The 16,971-nt window shown below is 37.6% G+C and overlaps 1 protein-coding gene and 1 pseudogene across 1 annotated transcript; both read right to left on the reverse strand.

Moving 5' to 3' along the window:
• On the reverse strand, nt 1-3,724 carry LOC148729754 (DELTA-stichotoxin-She4b-like). Its single transcript, XM_088760467.1, has 5 exons — nt 3,605-3,724; nt 2,974-3,068; nt 2,425-2,484; nt 1,746-1,805; nt 1-1,497 (listed from the first exon to the last, which is right to left on the reverse strand). Exons 2-5 carry the CDS (start codon nt 3,044-3,046, stop codon nt 938-940), a joined length of 753 nt encoding a protein of 250 aa, XP_088616593.1. The 5' UTR covers nt 3,047-3,068; nt 3,605-3,724; the 3' UTR covers nt 1-937.
• A 10,599-nt stretch (nt 3,725-14,323) lies between these two features.
• On the reverse strand, nt 14,324-14,960 carry LOC148729755 (DELTA-stichotoxin-She4b pseudogene; annotated as a pseudogene).
• Nucleotides 14,961-16,971: the final 2,011 nt, after the last annotated feature.

A 16,971-nucleotide genomic window follows, 5' to 3' on the forward strand; every position in this document is an offset into this window, starting at 1 on the left:
TTTCCATCAATACAATGAGTTTTAATAAAAAAATGCGTAAAACATTTGTTCCACAATGGTTACCAACAATATAAAAAGTACTGCACAGCACACGCGCTCAAAGCGAACAACATACAATACCGACTATCACCCGAAGCTTATAATCGAGTCATATACGTGACTATCACACAAAAGTTTGCACTTTTAAAAACTTTGCTCAAACTATAATACCCTTAACGTGAAGCATTGTAACTTGATTGTGCCAATTACAAAGTGCTTGAATCTTATCAGTTCTTACGAAGTTGATTGATTGATTGCTGTATACAAAACCAAACGATTAGATATCTTGTAATCAGACGGTTCAACAGCCAATTAAATCTTAGTACCAACTGTTTTTAATCAACACTAGCCAGTGAATGCTGACCCCTAAGAATTGCATGTAGTTTTCTCGTGATCTTCAACGTAAAACAGAAAATGGATGAAGTTAACTTGCGAGAAGAAAACGTTTCTATGTTAACTATCTAACGAACAATTTAGCTGTACTGAATAAAAAAACCAGATACCAATACAATTGCTATAATTAACAATTAAATGAATGGATCTAAGAATAGATGGTAGACGAATTATAAAAATTCCTCAAGTTCACCAAAAGTGTGTTTCTTGCACTCTCTTATTGACACAATGAATTTGATACTAAGAATTTACATCGCACAATTCAAGAATAATTACGTTCGTAATTTTAATTAACTTTTGCGTTTTCTACTAAGCTATTTTGAAATTATAACCTGAATTGTAATCCACTAGCAATGGATGTACATTCCATATGAAAACTTTATCAAAAAATGCATAATAGCTACGTAATCACAAAACACTGTTGTGCACAGAATGAAAAAAGTGATCAAACTCTCACGCAGTTGCTACACCATGTTAGTATAGAAAAACAAAAGTTCGTGAGAGTTCATTTGTTAAGGATATGCAATTCCATAACACTCTTTCCTGCACTGGTCATTGATCCATCCACGTGAAACCCATAACCTATATCTTTCTTATGCCAGCCGTTATCGCCTCTAAAGGGATTTCCGTAGTACATATCTTCGTACATCTGTTGACTAGCTCTCAACTCACCATGGTAAACCCTAGCATCCCACCAGTTGCTGTAAAAGTTGTAGTCGAATGGTACGCTGAACATGACTCCCACGGTCTTATGCACAGTTGGCATGTAATAGGCGATTACAGCCACGCATCCTGTAGCTACGGGGCCGTTCGTCTTCCTGGCAGTATACAGAGCCGCCTGATCTTTCTCCACGAATCGGGGCAAAAGATCATCAGATGTACCAGATCGAAAGTATGTATTGAGAGCCCTCCATTGATAAGGCGTTTCATTGGCAATGCCGATGGCAATCTTGCGTTCGATCGACCCCAACGCGTCAAGCAGGGTTTGTAGAAGTTCTTTGGTCAGCGAGGCCACTGCTATCACTGTACCAGGGTCCACTCGCTTGTTCTGGTTATGTTTCCTCGCTGAATAGAAATTATTATAGGAAACCTTAGCTTTGGAAAGAATTTTTGAGAGTGTCTTAACAAGAATGTTTATATCAGAATATCTGTATATGCCGCTTCATTGTTTAATAAACTATTCCTTTTACCTTGAAGAGGTGCATGTAACAGTGCAAACAGAATAAGGCTGAAAAGATTGTTATGCACACTCTTTTTTAAAGGAAAATTAGCAAAACGAAGCTGTATGTCGATAAATAGACAAACATGCTTACCTAGTTCTCGTTTAGTGTTTTCCGTTTCTCTGATAGGCTTGCCGGTTTCGAAGTGGGCACCTGTAAACAGAGTAAGGATACATCATTAAATTGGGTGGCCGGATTGGCGGGTGGCAGTTCATCAATCCTTCCTAACAACCCTAAGACATAAAACGCAAGGTAAAGTAGAAAAAGTAATTTCGATTGATGCGTTATGCATGCCTAACTAGAAGGTAATCATATTGAAAAAATACAATTCAGCAAAAAATGGGTCCCTATAAAAATTCTTTGTTTGCAGTAAGATTATAGACCAACAACACTTCCTACCTCGAAACTATTGCGGTTTAATTTATTCAGATGAGGGTTTGTCGAAGATCAAACTTAGGACGTGAGGGTGTCAGTGCAACAGTAATCAAAATTGTACGGGCTTCCTTAGAAGTTGCGTCAAACTATAACCGAAGAATTGTTCAGCTGCTCAATGCAAAAGTGAAACAAAATTTCCAAGAGTAAGTTTGCAAGAGAGGTGTCAGAATGTGCCGGATTTATTGTTCTATTCCTGCATGAGGGTGTAAACGGTTTCATTATTAAAGACCATGAACGAACAAAGTCAAAGGCGCTTTTTAAAATAAATTAATTTAACAAAGGAAACGAATTTAGCCAAGGAACTCTACAGTGGTACAGTATGAACACATGTGCTTACCCATGTCTCGTTTGACGTTTCCCATTTCTTTAAAATCTTCTTTAAATTCAATGTGGGCACCTGAAAACAAATGAGGTTTTCGTTTTCTTTTTTTATCAAATCTCCAGTGTCATCCAAGTCCATATATAGCATAGCAAATTGGCCACATTTTGAAATAAGAATGATTGAATATTGATGATGTTTATTGAGGGCTGAAAATGTCGAAAGCAACAATATCCATCGTTGTTTACCACGAAAAAGAAACGAAAAAAAATTTCCGGTTCTAGCGTTACTCACATACATATGTACATAGATTGTCACAGAAAATACAATTGGATGGAGTCGCTCGCTGGTTTTTTTAACTGTTTCTCTGATTGACTAGAATAATTCCCTTAAAGCTAAAAACATCAAAGCTTAAAGGTCTTGTGACAGATCGACAGAAATTCAGAGGGCGGAAAATTAAGAGTATAGCTTCTACATCATATCAGCCAAATGTCTTCTCCAGCTTCAATTTCTTTAAAGTTTTGCGAATTGGAACTTCAAGAGCTCCTATAAAGCCTTTGTCAATACCTGATACACAGTATCCCATGAAACACACGGCAATGATATAAAATGACAAAAGTGCACACATCTTCATTTTCATCTTAGTTTGGTTGCAGTAAACTCTATAATAGAAACGAACAAGATTAGAATGGCTTTTTTGGAGGAAACTTCATGCGAGCAAATATAGACCAATAGCGATCAATTTCTTAAGTGATTATGTCTGTAAATAAGTGTTCTAGTCGGATTCGTTGGCAACGGTCCACAAAGGCTATAATCGGACGAGTCAAATCGGAAAGTTCAACAGCTAATGAAAATCAAGATGCAAAATATCACCAGTAAATAAGATTTAACTAACTAGTTAGCTTTGATGTACAAAACTGAAAGAAAGATCGGTTCTTCATACTATGAATGAAGGAAAAAATTCCTAGTTTGAAGACTTTACTCTTCGTGACCAAAGGTTACCCATATACCATTGACTTATAGAGCTAAGAAAACCATACAGTTGCAAAAGTTTGAACTAAATTAAGTCCAGCTTTAAAAAAGTGAAAAAATATTGCGTAGTTTGATGCACTAGGCCCATCCTGGAAAAAGTTTGGCACAGATGCATTGAAGTGACTCCGACATCTGATAGCATGTTTGTGTCACTGAGTGAGCTTACCTTCGTTAGGTGCGAGCCTTTCTCGTGCAATCACAGTTAGACTGATCCGACCTTCTCAAGCCAAGTGCTGCGCTGCGACTAACGACTTTTCAAACGTCTCCCCCATTTAAGGAGTTTATTCAGAAATGTCTGGACGCCGAAAGATAAATGATCTGATTGTTTCCTTTGTCAGTGACAGGAAACAATCGTTGAATGCGACGAACTAAACATAACAAGCAATTTAAACCCCAGCCATGATTGATGATTATTCGAAAAATGTCTTTCTTACAGAAATGTAAGCGGAACCTTTCGGACGCCGATAGGTGAATGACTTGATGTCTCTGTTATCAGACAAAAGGGTTCATAGGCGGCTTCGGACTTTTAACAATAGGCCAAGGAAGAAGGCACGAAACATTTTGCAATCAGACCATATAACTGCATAACTATGTATTGTAGCAAATGGAGTTAAAATCATAGAATGCGACTCAAATGCTAGTTGCTTAATTTTCCATTTTCTTGTTCTCCTTAAACGCAGAAAAAGGCGGAGTCTAGTTATATGGATAACAGATAAGTGTATTGTGGCTATCTAAAAGGCGCTGTTTTGCAATTTTATCACTCAGTTGCATGTGGATTGTTATTGAGAAATCGTGTTGTGTTTCCATCTATTTTTGGATCACAATGGACACGCCCTCCCTTCCAACAAAGGACTGGAACATTTCGTCGGATTTTGTAAGAAGGTGGAGTCTACTAAAACCACTACAATTTATTTTTTAAAAGTTTCAGCACACATTCCATTGATCGCTTTACAGGAAACTTTTCAGTGTCTTTTGCCAAGTTATATCAGTAATGGATCAGTGTATTCTGGCTGTCGAAATGTGCTGTGTCACTGACATGTTTTGAAATTTTATAGTTCAGTTGCTTACGAGTTGTTCATGCGTAATCGTGTTTTGTTTCCATGCTTGTCTGAATCAAAATGTACACATTCCCTCTTCCGAAATCATAACACATTCGTGTGTTTGGCCTGGAAGCACAGTTAGACTATTTCGAATCTTTGAAGTGCTCCACTGCGATTGGCGACTCTTTGAGAGTATGTGTTATTCACAGAAGTGCCTTCAAAGCCTCCTGGACGCCGAAAGATGAATGACCTAGTTGTTTCCACTATCAGACAAAGGGATTCATAAGCAGCTATGCATGTGACTATACATAACAAACCGTAAACATTAACGCCGCGATTGACGATTGTTCCAGAAAATGTTCTAATTAAAGTCTATGGATGGGCTGTCTGGACACTGAAGAGAGAATAACTTAATTGTTCCCTTTCAGCAGTCGTACCAAAGTATTTCTGACACTTTAATAAAACTCGTGACTTATGTGAACATACCTTATCTTATCTTATTATCACTCAAAGGGGTTGATAAGCAGTCAGGCGTATTTTGGGAAAAACCACTGGAAATAACTAAAATAACTAAAACTATAGAATGCAACTCAAATACTAGATGCTTAATTTTTCCTCTCTCTTGTTCTCTTATAAAACCCAAGAAAAGACGGAGTCTAGAACATACAACAGAATTTATCTTTTAATAGTTTTGTAGCAATTCAACACACACTGCATTTAATAGGCCAAGTTCCATTGATAACAGATAAGTGTGTTGTGGCTATCTAAAAGGTGCTGTCCCACGGACGTGTTTTGCAATTTTATTACTCAGTTAGAGGTGGATTGTTATTGACAAATCGTGTTTTGTGTCCATCTATTTTGACACCACAATGGACACGCCCTCCCTTTCGACAAGGGAATGGAACATTTCGTCGGATTTTGTAAGAAGGCGGAGTCTACTAAAACCACTAGAATTTATTTTTGAATAGTTTCAGTTAGACTGTTTCGAGTATTCGAAGTGCTCCATTGCGATTGACGAGTCTTTGAGAGTTTATTATATATAGAACCTTCTGAACGCCGAAAGATGAATACCTTAAATGTTTCCACTATCAGACAAAGGAGTTCATAAGCAGCCATGTGTGTTACTATACATAAAAAATCCATTAACATTAACCATCAACGCTGTGATTGACGTTTCTTCAAAAAGCTGTTCTTTTTACAGGGTTGAATTGAGAGCCTTTTCGATGCCAGAAGTTAAATGAGTAAATTTTTTCCTTTATTATACAATGGGGTTGATTCAGGGCTGTCTGGACACCGAAAAGGGAATGACTTAAACATTTCAGTTTCTTTCGCCAAGCTATATCGATAAGCGTATTGTGGCTGTTGAAACGTGCTGTGTCTTTGAGATCTTACGCAATTTAATTAAGCACTGCTTATGAGTTGTTCACGCGGAATTGTATTTTTTTTTATTTCTATGCATTTCTACATCAAAATTGACACGTCTTCGCTTTGGAAACCACGCCACGTTTCGAGACCGAAACAATTCTTCGCATGCTATGGAATTTCTGCTCTCTTGTGAGTCTCGCCTGCAAACACAGTTGGACTGTTTCGAGTTCTAGAGGTGCTTCACTGCAATTAAGGACTCTATGAGAGTCTTTCCCATTTACAGAAGTTCTTTCAGAGCCTTCTGTACGCTGAAGGATGAATGACTCAGTTGTTTCCGTTATTCTGTCAACAATAGGCCTAGGAAGAAGGCACGAAACATTTCGCAGTCAGACTAGGTAACTACATTGAAAGAATTAAAAACCGCAGAATGCGATTCAAATACTAGATGCCTAGTTTTTCTACTTTCTTGTTCTCCTAAAAAACAGGGAAAGGTGGAGTTTAGAACACACACCAGAATATACTTTAAGATAGTTTCGTTGCAATCTAGTACACGCTGCATTACAATGTATGGATATAATATTGCATTGAAAACGCTGTTATGAATTATAACGGAGAAGTGTATTCTGGGTGCTGTCTGACTGACATGTTATATCGATAATAGATAAGTAGGTAGGTATTTCGAGAGGTCAAGCCAGCCACTGTTAACCAACGATGTCTAGTTTATAAATTTCAATGTAACCTATGCGATGCAGGATATGTTGGTTACATTCGGGGCCACCTCCACGAACGCGTTGATGGACACACACAAAAAAAAATCGTTGTCAATTTGTAAACATCATTTTAGCGAACATAACTCGAACATACCACCTCGTCTTTCAAAACAATTTCACGAGCTTACTAAATGTTCTAAGAAATTTGATCGCCTAATTAAGGAGATGCTTCTATAAGAAAACTTAAACCATCCCTAACCGTGCAAACGGACTCGATTTGCGCAAATGTATTCACTTGAAGAATTTGTGACCCTTAACGGTTATTATGCTAATTTGTAGAGACCATAGAAATAAAATCTTCGCATTCAGCTATTCACTTTGCCTTGAGAATGGTGTCGTGATGACGCCGAAACGTAGGCTGTTAACATTAATACTAGCTTGCTTATAAAAATTTTCTTACCAAAAAATCGACTTATCTGTGGTAAGTAATTTTCCTACATAAGAAAACCGATCAGTGTGTTCTAATAGATCAAAATACGGTATAGCTGATTTAAGAACATACGCCTCAATTCTTACACTATTAGTATATTTTGGCTGTCGTTATGTGGTTTCACTGACATGTTTTACAGTTTTATCGCTCTGTTGTTCATCAGTTGTTCATGTGGAATCGTGTTTTTTTTCCATGTACATTTGCATTTCGCATCAAAATGGACTCACCCTCGCTTCCAACAAAAGACTGAAACATTTCATCGAATACTATAAGTACCGGGGAATCTAGTGCAAACACCAGAGTATGTTTGTGGAAATTTTCAGCAATTATTGCATTGATCGTTTGATGAGAAACATTTCAGCTTTTTTCGTCAAGTCGATAATATCATAAAAATGTATCATGGCTGTCGAAACGTGCTGTCTCAGTGACATGTTTGATTACAAAAACGCCAAGCAAACACGTAATAAAATGCACAATTATGGCACTCTTTGTTGGTTTTCGCTATTCCCTTACATTTCTTTAAATAAGCACAAAGACTTTTGGCAACTGAGGTAAAAGACTGGTAAAATTTAGACGCTGTTATTTGACTTCCAGTGCTTTGTGTGCGGCCTTGTTTGCCTGTTTTGGTAATATTATCTTTAATGTTCACCACACATCTTTAGAGTCCTAGTCTCTGGAGAGGCGAGTAGAACAATAGAGGCTCTTCTTTTTCTTAATTTCATTTTAATAACCTTACGTACGTAGTCTTAAGCAGTTCTTAGGGACCTTAAAGCAGTCAGGACGGCGACGCCAAGGAAAACGTCGGTTACAAACTGAATTTATACTTTTAATTACAATTTCAAAAACGGCTGCATGTGTTTACCATCTCGTACGGCGTCATAACTCAACCTCAAAATAACATCTAAAAGTAGCGTTGAGTTCCAAATGAAAAGTTTTAAAATGCACGTGCTGAGCTATTGTTCCCCCAATTAGATTTTTTGTTTTTCGACGTCCTCGTTGCCGCCGTTCTGGTTTGCTTAAGGTCCATTAATTAATAGCATTTCAGGCCTGATGAGGTGTCTGAGCTAATTCCAAAATATCCCACGGCATCTCATTCAGAACCACCTTGCTTTTCCAAATATTGCTGAATAATCTTTCTATGCAAAATCGCTTCAGCGCTCAAAGTCCCAGTTTTGACAGCGTCCATGATCAAAAATGACGCAAATTGCCGCGCTCGTCTTTCAGAAGACTCTGATTCAAGGAATTTTTTTGGCTTCAGATATTTAGATCAATCCTTTGACTGGGGGCGCAAGCTCTCTACAGGAGGACAATATCACAAAGCTTTGTATGGGAGTTTTGGCTCCGCTCTGTAACTCCGGTAATAAAAAAGAAAATTAAATCTAACCTTCCATTGGTGTTGTTTGTGATATTTTTGTTCTGTGGTTGTGATTTAAGGCCATTTAATAGAATTTTAGCCGAGCTCTCATCCCACCACAGCCTGTACTAAGAAGAAGGAAACCGGAGGAAGGCTTCGTCAGACCAACGGACTGACCCTCTCGCGAATATTGCTCGATTCTCAGAATAAACCACGTCTCCTTGCTTCGAGACTCTGCATCACGAAAGCCAGATAGTTTTCCTTCAAGTCAATGGAGAAACATTCTATAAAAGCTCTGATGTCGAGGAATCAATCCAGCGAGAATTTTAGATGACCAGCTATTTTGAAGCCGTTCGAACCCGCGGCAGGAACTTCTTATGCAATTCGGAGACAGTTAGGTACCCCCATGGTCTAACATACTAGGCCAAGTACAAATACTCAGCCACTCGGAAAAAGGAATATTTTTCGTTTAATTAATTTTTTTTATATTTTCAAAACTATTTACACCCATGAATAATTTTTTGAAACTGAAAAAAAAATTGTCTCCGTAAAAATCACTAGCGTGTCTAATGTTTATGGACCTCCTACTACTTCATTCCTATTCTTGTGAGAAAGTTAATCAAACATGACCTTGTTAAAAGACCCCACAGGCAGGAGGTAATTTTATGCAGTTTGGCTAATGATGATTAAAAGCTGGCTTAAATTTTAAAAGAATAATTGACACAGCCGTTAGCTGGACTGGACTTGATGACTTAGGAACCGCTGGATTTGAGTCTCGTTTCTTCACTACCTGGTCATGCTGCTTCCCTAAGAAAGAGCGAAAATTTTTACCTGTCAAAGTGGCATCGTCAAGTCTTTCTTTATCTTGAAAATCCTCTCCCATATCTTCAATAAACATACATGATAAAGCCATTTTAGTTTCTCAAATCTTGTTTTTTTTTTATCAGCTTCGATACTTAAGATTTCATAGCGGAGCTCGCTGCGTCACAGTGTAGCCTCATACTTCTAAAAACTGGTAATAAAACAGAAACCTATCAAGCTGAAGAAAGTTGGTCGAACGACCAAAATTTGGTGGCTTATGACCGTATGTCCGTATGTACAAGGTGCTACTTTTAGTATTCGCGGCCGACTGCATTGGGAGCTCGAAACTAGCTAGGGAGACGGAGATGGTAAAACGCACGCGAGAATTGCTGCTGTCAAATGTCTCCGGTTATCTAGTCACGGGAAAGTCACCTTTTTATAAAATGTACAACATTCCGTGATTTAAACAGTCGAATTTGTTGAATTTGTTTTCTTTCTTTCTTTCATACCATTACATGTGCTTTTGTCGCAATCAAGTTTTACTCCAGACTGGTGTGAATCCTTTCGCCATAACTGAAAAATGAAAAACAAAACATGATTTAAGCTTTTAAAGATACCTTAATTTTTCCGCCTTTACAGACTGTAACTAAGTTTGTTTTTGCATATCAATGGTTGAAATTGTTACAATTTCCTTCCAATTCAATGTGTATCATTTGTAAAAAGTAGTTTATTCCAGACAGAAAGTTCTATTACTAACTACTACATCAAACTAAAACTTTATGCACCTAAATATACAGGTGTAAAATAGCCACGATAGCCTTGTTTTACATCCATCGAACGTGCGTGTAAAACATTGAAGTCACTTTGCAGATTGTTTTGAAACCCTGGGATGGTTGTTAAAATTCAGAGTGGCCTCATAATTTATATTTGACTGACTCGATGGAGGCTGAAACAAACTGATTTCTTTTTACGATACATCGATCGGCCTAAAAACATTAACTGGAACCTTTCTGTCCGAAAACTACAAAGAATGGGTATAAATGTTCTATATTTTGGAAAGTTGAAACGGTAAGTTGGCCACCGTAACGATTACAAAAGCTGACGTTTCGAGCGTTAGCCCTTCGTCGGAGCAAAAGGGCCCCGACGAAGGGCTAACGCTCGAAACGTCAGCTTTTGTAATCGTTACGGTGGCCAATTTACCATTTCAACTCTGTTGATATATTCAAATTATTTCGTTACTCCCACCGACGCAGCCCCAAACAGTTTCTTTCGAAACTATCAGCCTTTATTCTATATTTTGGGTATGCTCAATGCTTTTTGCATTAATTGCCATCGGTCTAAACCAAATACTTAAAAAAAAAAAAAAAAAGCTGTAGATACTTTCGTTACATCCCACGTCAAACTATGACGGAAAACATTCTTTAACTCTTTTTTTTTGTGCTTAAAGGGTCACAATGACATTCAATCTCGAAAAATAATAGCTTTAAATACTCAACCCACCTAATTCGCCTTGCCGCCTTCACAAAAGAAACGACTTTGGAAATAATTGTCCTTTCGATCAATAACATTTAACTATTCTGCTGTAACTGCAGACTCCGTCAAGCGCAAGAGGAGTTTGAACTCCCCTTGCACCCGACTCAAAACGCCATGAACCAAAATAAAGGAAGCTCAGCAGCGTATTTATGGGAAATTAAACTCTTTCGATGATTTCTGATTCCTGAAATGAAAAAATAAATTTTCAGTGAAAAAACGTCACGTCATATTTTCATTCTAGGTTATGTTAATTAGGCAGTGAGCTAAAAAGCGTGACTGACTTGCAAATTACCATCCGTGGCATTCTATTTCCGTATAAATAAACAAATTATGATTCAAGTTTTACGAGGATACGGGGATTTTTCTCGGGGGTATCTCTGTGTAATCGTGCGGAAATTGTAATCTTACGAAAATTAATCTTACGTGTAATCTTGCGAAATTGAAATGCAATACTGTACCACTGCATAATTTCCAAATCTGTTAGCCTTCAAAATATGTTGAGGGTTAAAAATTGCACAGTGACACAGGAAAAATTATTGCGATTAAATTTGAACTTAATGTACCGTTATTTGAAGAGGATTGGGTCGCATATGAGATAAAATACAATTCTGGCCGATAATTTTTTCTTTATCGTTCAAAATAAGATTATTTTCGAAAGTCGCTCATTGATTGTAACTGAACATCTAACATACGTCATTTTATCATACAGGAAGATCTATGGAAACTTCCATGCACAACTGTCTGGCTCGATCATGACTGAAAAATTGTTTATTTGTGCCACGTTGCTGGAAAATCCATGAAAATTTCCATGCACAGGTGTAGATCAATTTTAACTAAGCAACTCTTACATTTTCCATGTTAATGGAAGATCCATGGAAATTTCCATGCACAATTGTCTGGCTCGATCATGACTGAAAAATTCTTTCATTTGTGCCATGTTGCTGGAAAATCCATGGAAATTTCCATGCACATGTTTAGATCAATTATAGCTGAACATCTTACATTATACCATGTTAATGGAAGGTCTATGGAAATTTCCATGCACATGTCTAGATTCAACTTTGAAATTGACTTATAACAGCCATAATCAACTGACAAGGTGATCAATTTGAATATTAAACATGAATCACACTCTACGCAAAGTCGATCATTATTGAAATGGAAATACCAAGATTTACCAAATTAAACTAGCTCGCAACGGAAAGGCATGCTAACGGAAATAAAATAATCTGGATATATCAACAAAGTTGAAATGGTAAATTGGCCACCGTAACGATTACAAAAGCTGACGTTTCGAGCGTTAGCCCATCGTCTTTCGCTCCGACGAGGGGCTAACGCTCGAAAAGTCAGCTTTTGTAATCGTTACGGTGGCCAATTTACCATTTCAACTTTGTTGATATATCCAAATTATTTCTTTACCCCCACCGGCGCAGCCCCAAACAGTTTCTTTAGAAACTATCAGCCTTTAACGGATATAAATTTCCACTCACAATCGCAATGATTGACCAAATTTCGGGTAAATCCACCAAATTTGCGGGTAAATTTCTGAAGAAAATCCGGGTCCTCCACCACATTTGTTGAGGGGTTGTACAACTCGCTTAGCTAAATTAACCAGAGGTACTAGGACTCTGTACTTTTTTTAATCTTCTTCTAAAGGAGTCGACTTCTACTATAGCGCTGCTTCTTCTCTTTCTGCTCCAGCGAGAAGTACCAACTTATTAAGTAGGGAAATCGTAGACATGTTTGGGTTAGCTGACCGTGAGAGTTTAGTAGTATACCGCGTCCATAGTGTATCCGTTCATTTTTCGAAAGGGGGACTGGGTGGCCCTAACCGGAGTACTCAGCAAGCGCCAAGGAACCAGTTAAACGCTAACAGTCGAGCTACGCACAAGAATCGCGTACGAAAAGAGGAACTTCAGTGTGGGTAAAACTCAAGGTCAGCTTTACCAACACAAACACGGTCACCTATAAAACTAGTTATTCTCAAACATAACAAGCGATTAAAATGTCTAACACGGCAATAAGGAAATCCGCGAGCTGAGCCTAGTTTAAGTACACGCTAAAAATAAAAGACCAAAACTATAAATCTACCAAAACAACCCGTAGGCGCAAAAGGTAAGGCTTAACAAAACAGAAAGCTCAACTGAAAGAAACCTCAAATATGACGACTTCTAATTCACTTCACAACAGTTGTTATTTTGCAAAGTTACCAAGTGCAAGGTAGTTTTCGTTAAAAAATTGACTGTGGCTACTTGTTAGCTTTTAAAAAAAACTTCACTTAAATCCTGAATTGGTGTAAAACAATCAGTAAATCTTGAATACAACATTTCCATGTATCTTGCTGTAGCCTCAATTGCTTTTAGTTGCAGACATGTGACAGTCTGTTGAAGTCTATTCATTTAGGTATCTACCGAGGTTTTGTGTGTAGCAAGGTTTTTATCTTGCCTTTTCAAATCGCAGTTCGGTTCCGCACTCGGCAGAATACTGATAAACAAATAATACATATTTTCAATTTTTTTCTCCATTTTGTTCAAGGTATGTTACTCTTGCGTGGAAATAACCACGTAATGATTTGGTTTTATCGACTGAATTGATAATTTGAAGTGGCCACCGTAAAGTGTTTCAAAAGCTGACGTTTTGAGCGTTGGGGCTACCGCTCGTAATGTCATTTTAAAAACACTCTACGGTTGCCACTTCACATTATCAACTCAGTTAACACAACTGCCATTACTCATGTACTCGTCAGAGCGAATGACAAAGGGCTAACGCTTGAAACGTTAGCCTTTTAATTCTTTACAGTGGCCAGTTTACAATTTCAACTTAGTCCATAAAACCAAATTACCTTGTTACCCCCACCGACGCAGCACCACAGTTTCTTTAGAAACTTTCATCCTTTATTCATTATTCTTAATAAGTTTGGCTGTAAAATTGATAATTGACAGTATAGATTGTGATTGGTGGCGGGGAGTTGTTTTGGATAGATGGGAGATAATGTCTTAAAAATGTCTGCACTAGTCGGTCAAGGGACGTCCTTCGTAAAGAAAACTGGTTTTTAATAGCACCTCTATGGCTAAAAACACGAAATATATGGCCTAAAAGTTCATAGCGAGCATCTCACTTGCATACTAACATACAAAGCGTCGTAAACAACTGAATCATTTATTTCATATCAAAACGCCATCATGCGCAAGCTTATAACTTGCTGACATCAAGACACTATGCAAAAATTTAAATAGTTTAACGGAAGGCCTTTAAATGAATCATTTTTAATAACATCATTGTGTAGCTTTGTAACTTCAAAAATGTTCATTCTGTATGAAAACGCTGCATCGCCAAAGAATACTGAAGAAAGATGGTAGGTTATGAGCTCAGTAAAGAAATATAGGAAAATGTCTTCCGTTTGGTCACAAGCGTAGGGCAAAGAATGAAAACAATCTGAGTCCCCTCGAGGAATTGTATCCTGCAGCACCAACTATGCAACTACGTAGCTATTTCATCCAAAAAGGAACAGAGATAATCGTGTAGATAAATAAAGAAAACGTGATACGAATTTCACGCAGTTATTTCGTAATTTTTGTAAGTTTGTAGAGGTTCACTTGCAGATCTTAACATGCAGCCTACATTGACCTGCGCTTGCCATAATCCCCTTTACACTGTAACCTTCACCTATTGGTTTCTCATGCCAGCCATCATCTATCCCCTTTAAGAGGTTCGTCATTGTAGTACATGTCAGACCACATACTACAATTAGCTTCCTTCCTACTGGAATAATCTTTAGCATCCCACCAATTATCAAACAAATTGCGGTCGAATGGCACACTGAACATGACTGCTACCGTCTATTTGTCTCCTGGTATTTAGAAGGTGATAACACCCACACTTCCTCTTGCCAGACCAGTTGGTTTGGTTGCAGTGGACAACGCTGCTTCTCCGCTTTCCACGAGCTCGGGTAAAATATAGAAATATGCATTCATTGCACTCCACTTGTGAGATGTTTCATTGGCGATGCCAACGGCAGTTCCTCGCTTTGTGAATGGCATTGACTCAGAAACATCTTCCAGATTTTTTGGGCCTAATTTATCAGCTGCTATCGCAGGATCCATCGCGTTTTTCTGTGAGTCAATAACACAAAACCCAGGTTCAAAGCATATTTAACTGAACATTAATTAGATTTTCTTCAATACGAAAATGACACGACTCGGTCGTAATGAGAGGGAATTGAGTGTGAAATTCAGGACTACCGGGGCTTGAGCCTTCTACTATTTTGAGATCTTAAACAATTCTTAAAATCCCGATGAGATGAAAATTAACAACAAGAGCTACAAAGTTAATCGCTTGAGATACAGCCTTTCGCATCGTTTTCCCCTTTTGAACTATTGATAACATAAACAGGGCTAAGAGGAAATTTTACCGTGTATAATGCTATGCATGACTTGCTTAGAAAAGTCCGATCTATTTTCCTTTCAGAGACTCAAGAAATTGTAATATGGGGCATTCCGCATATTCAAGTGATAAAAACTTTTGTAATTCATTCTCCACTTTGCTGCTGCTGCACTTGATTTACGATGTACTCAATTAAAACATTTTTGCGACTTAACGAAATGTTTCCAAGTCATCAAAGAAGTTTTAGAAAGTCAAGAAAAAAGCTTTTAAAGATCCTGGTGAGATGAAACACCAACAGACACAACGTTAGCTGAGATATCACTTCCGTTTGGTTTCCTTTGAATTAAGTTACTGGTAATATAAACAGCGCTATCGACAATAGCCACATAGAGGCTTTTTCTGCCAAGAAATTAGGTTATTTTAAAATGTTCTATGGCGACAGCCCTTGGCTGAGATCAGTTCTGTCTTCTTGGGTTTTACATCAGCTCCCCTCCAGAACATAGTGTTGTAAAGGCACCAATCCTAAAGAGTCCTCTCTCTTATACTCGGAAAGAGGTTTTTACTCCGTAAATACGAACGATTGTATGTGATAGTCATAGGAAGGTTCAGCTTTTAATTTGATTTCTTTACTTGTTTTAACGATGCGCTCGTGAAGAATGTTGTGGGCTGAATGACATAAACCGAAATTAAAATGTGAAAGCCAAGATATTATAACGCAAAAAGCTTTCACCGTAAAAATGAATTCACTCATTTCTTCATCACTTTTTTAGAATGATTATTTCACTAGTTCTCATTACTTAACCAAAGGAATTTTAAGCGAGCAACATAGCGCTCTTACAAGTTCGGGATAGGGGACATCTGTAAAATGCTTCATTTTTGCAAATTGCACAAGTCGCTTAGCTTTTCTTTGAGAATTTGCGATGTAACGCCGCACAAGTAATTTTAATCAGGCTAGAAAATTTCTTGGAACCCAAAAGTAACACTTGGAACCTAATTAGGTTCTTGGTACGTTAAAGCATTTCAAAGTCATTTGAATAACATTCTTTGAGAAAATCAAGAAATGCTGGAAATGGCAGTCAATTCTTAAGGCTCTACCCCTTTTACATGATGCACGAGGAGGTTGCATACTCGAAGGAACAAGATACCCATCATTTGCTTTGAATTATCCAGACTTTGCCCAGTTCTTTAAGCTTAAATACATGTTTCGAAATTTGTTCACTTTACAACGTGCCAAGTAAAAACATTTCTTCCAGTGTTTACCAAATCTATTCTGTAAATCGTAAAACATTAAGCGCTAACAAGCCTCTTCAATTTAGAAATAAATGCCTTGAAGTAAATCTAATGTTGATTCTAAATGACTGGCATTTTCAAAACCGACACCTAAAGGTCTATTATACTTCCGAAAATCAGAGACGGGCCTCCCAAGAAAGGAGTGAAGACTCCAATGTTTGCTAGTGTGAACTAATAAAGGATCAGACGTCCTTTAGTTTAGGTAAATTTGATGAATCGAAGGAACTTAGCCGATCCAAACCATTACATATCGATATAGAAGTGTGCAGGCCAAGCGATCCGGAACATATATAATAAGTGTCTTTATTGCTCAAAAGATAAAACTACATACCTTGTGTTACATTAAAATATAACAATACTAGGGGGCTGTTTACATAAGTATGCCTCTGAATAAGATTAATATGTAAATGGAAGTAAATGCAAAAAATCAACTGGAAAATTTACACTATTTAGGGAACTACATTATACTTAAAAATAATCCTACTAAAAAATGTATTCTTAAAACGGTCCGTGTTAATCGCTGGCATAGCGTAAGATGGTGATTTATTCCTTAAGTTGTATCTTGTA

This window comes from Stylophora pistillata, chromosome 5, assembly GCF_964205215.1.
Source record: "Stylophora pistillata chromosome 5, jaStyPist1.2, whole genome shotgun sequence".
Classification (NCBI taxonomy): Eukaryota; Metazoa; Cnidaria; class Anthozoa; order Scleractinia; family Pocilloporidae; genus Stylophora; species Stylophora pistillata.

Bases quoted from the DNA above. Each gene is read 5' to 3' on its own strand.
- LOC148729754 (XM_088760467.1), bottom strand. From the start codon at position 3,046: ATGAAAATGAAGATGTGTGCACTTTTGTCATTTTATATCATTGCCGTG. The intron at 2,485-2,973 runs GTATTGACAAAG...ATTTGTTTTCAG, and splicing joins CATGGGATACTGTGTATCAG to GTGCCCACATTGAATTTAAA. The intron at 1,498-1,745 runs GTAAGCATGTTT...ATTTCTATTCAG, and splicing joins AAACACTAAACGAGAACTAG to CGAGGAAACATAACCAGAAC.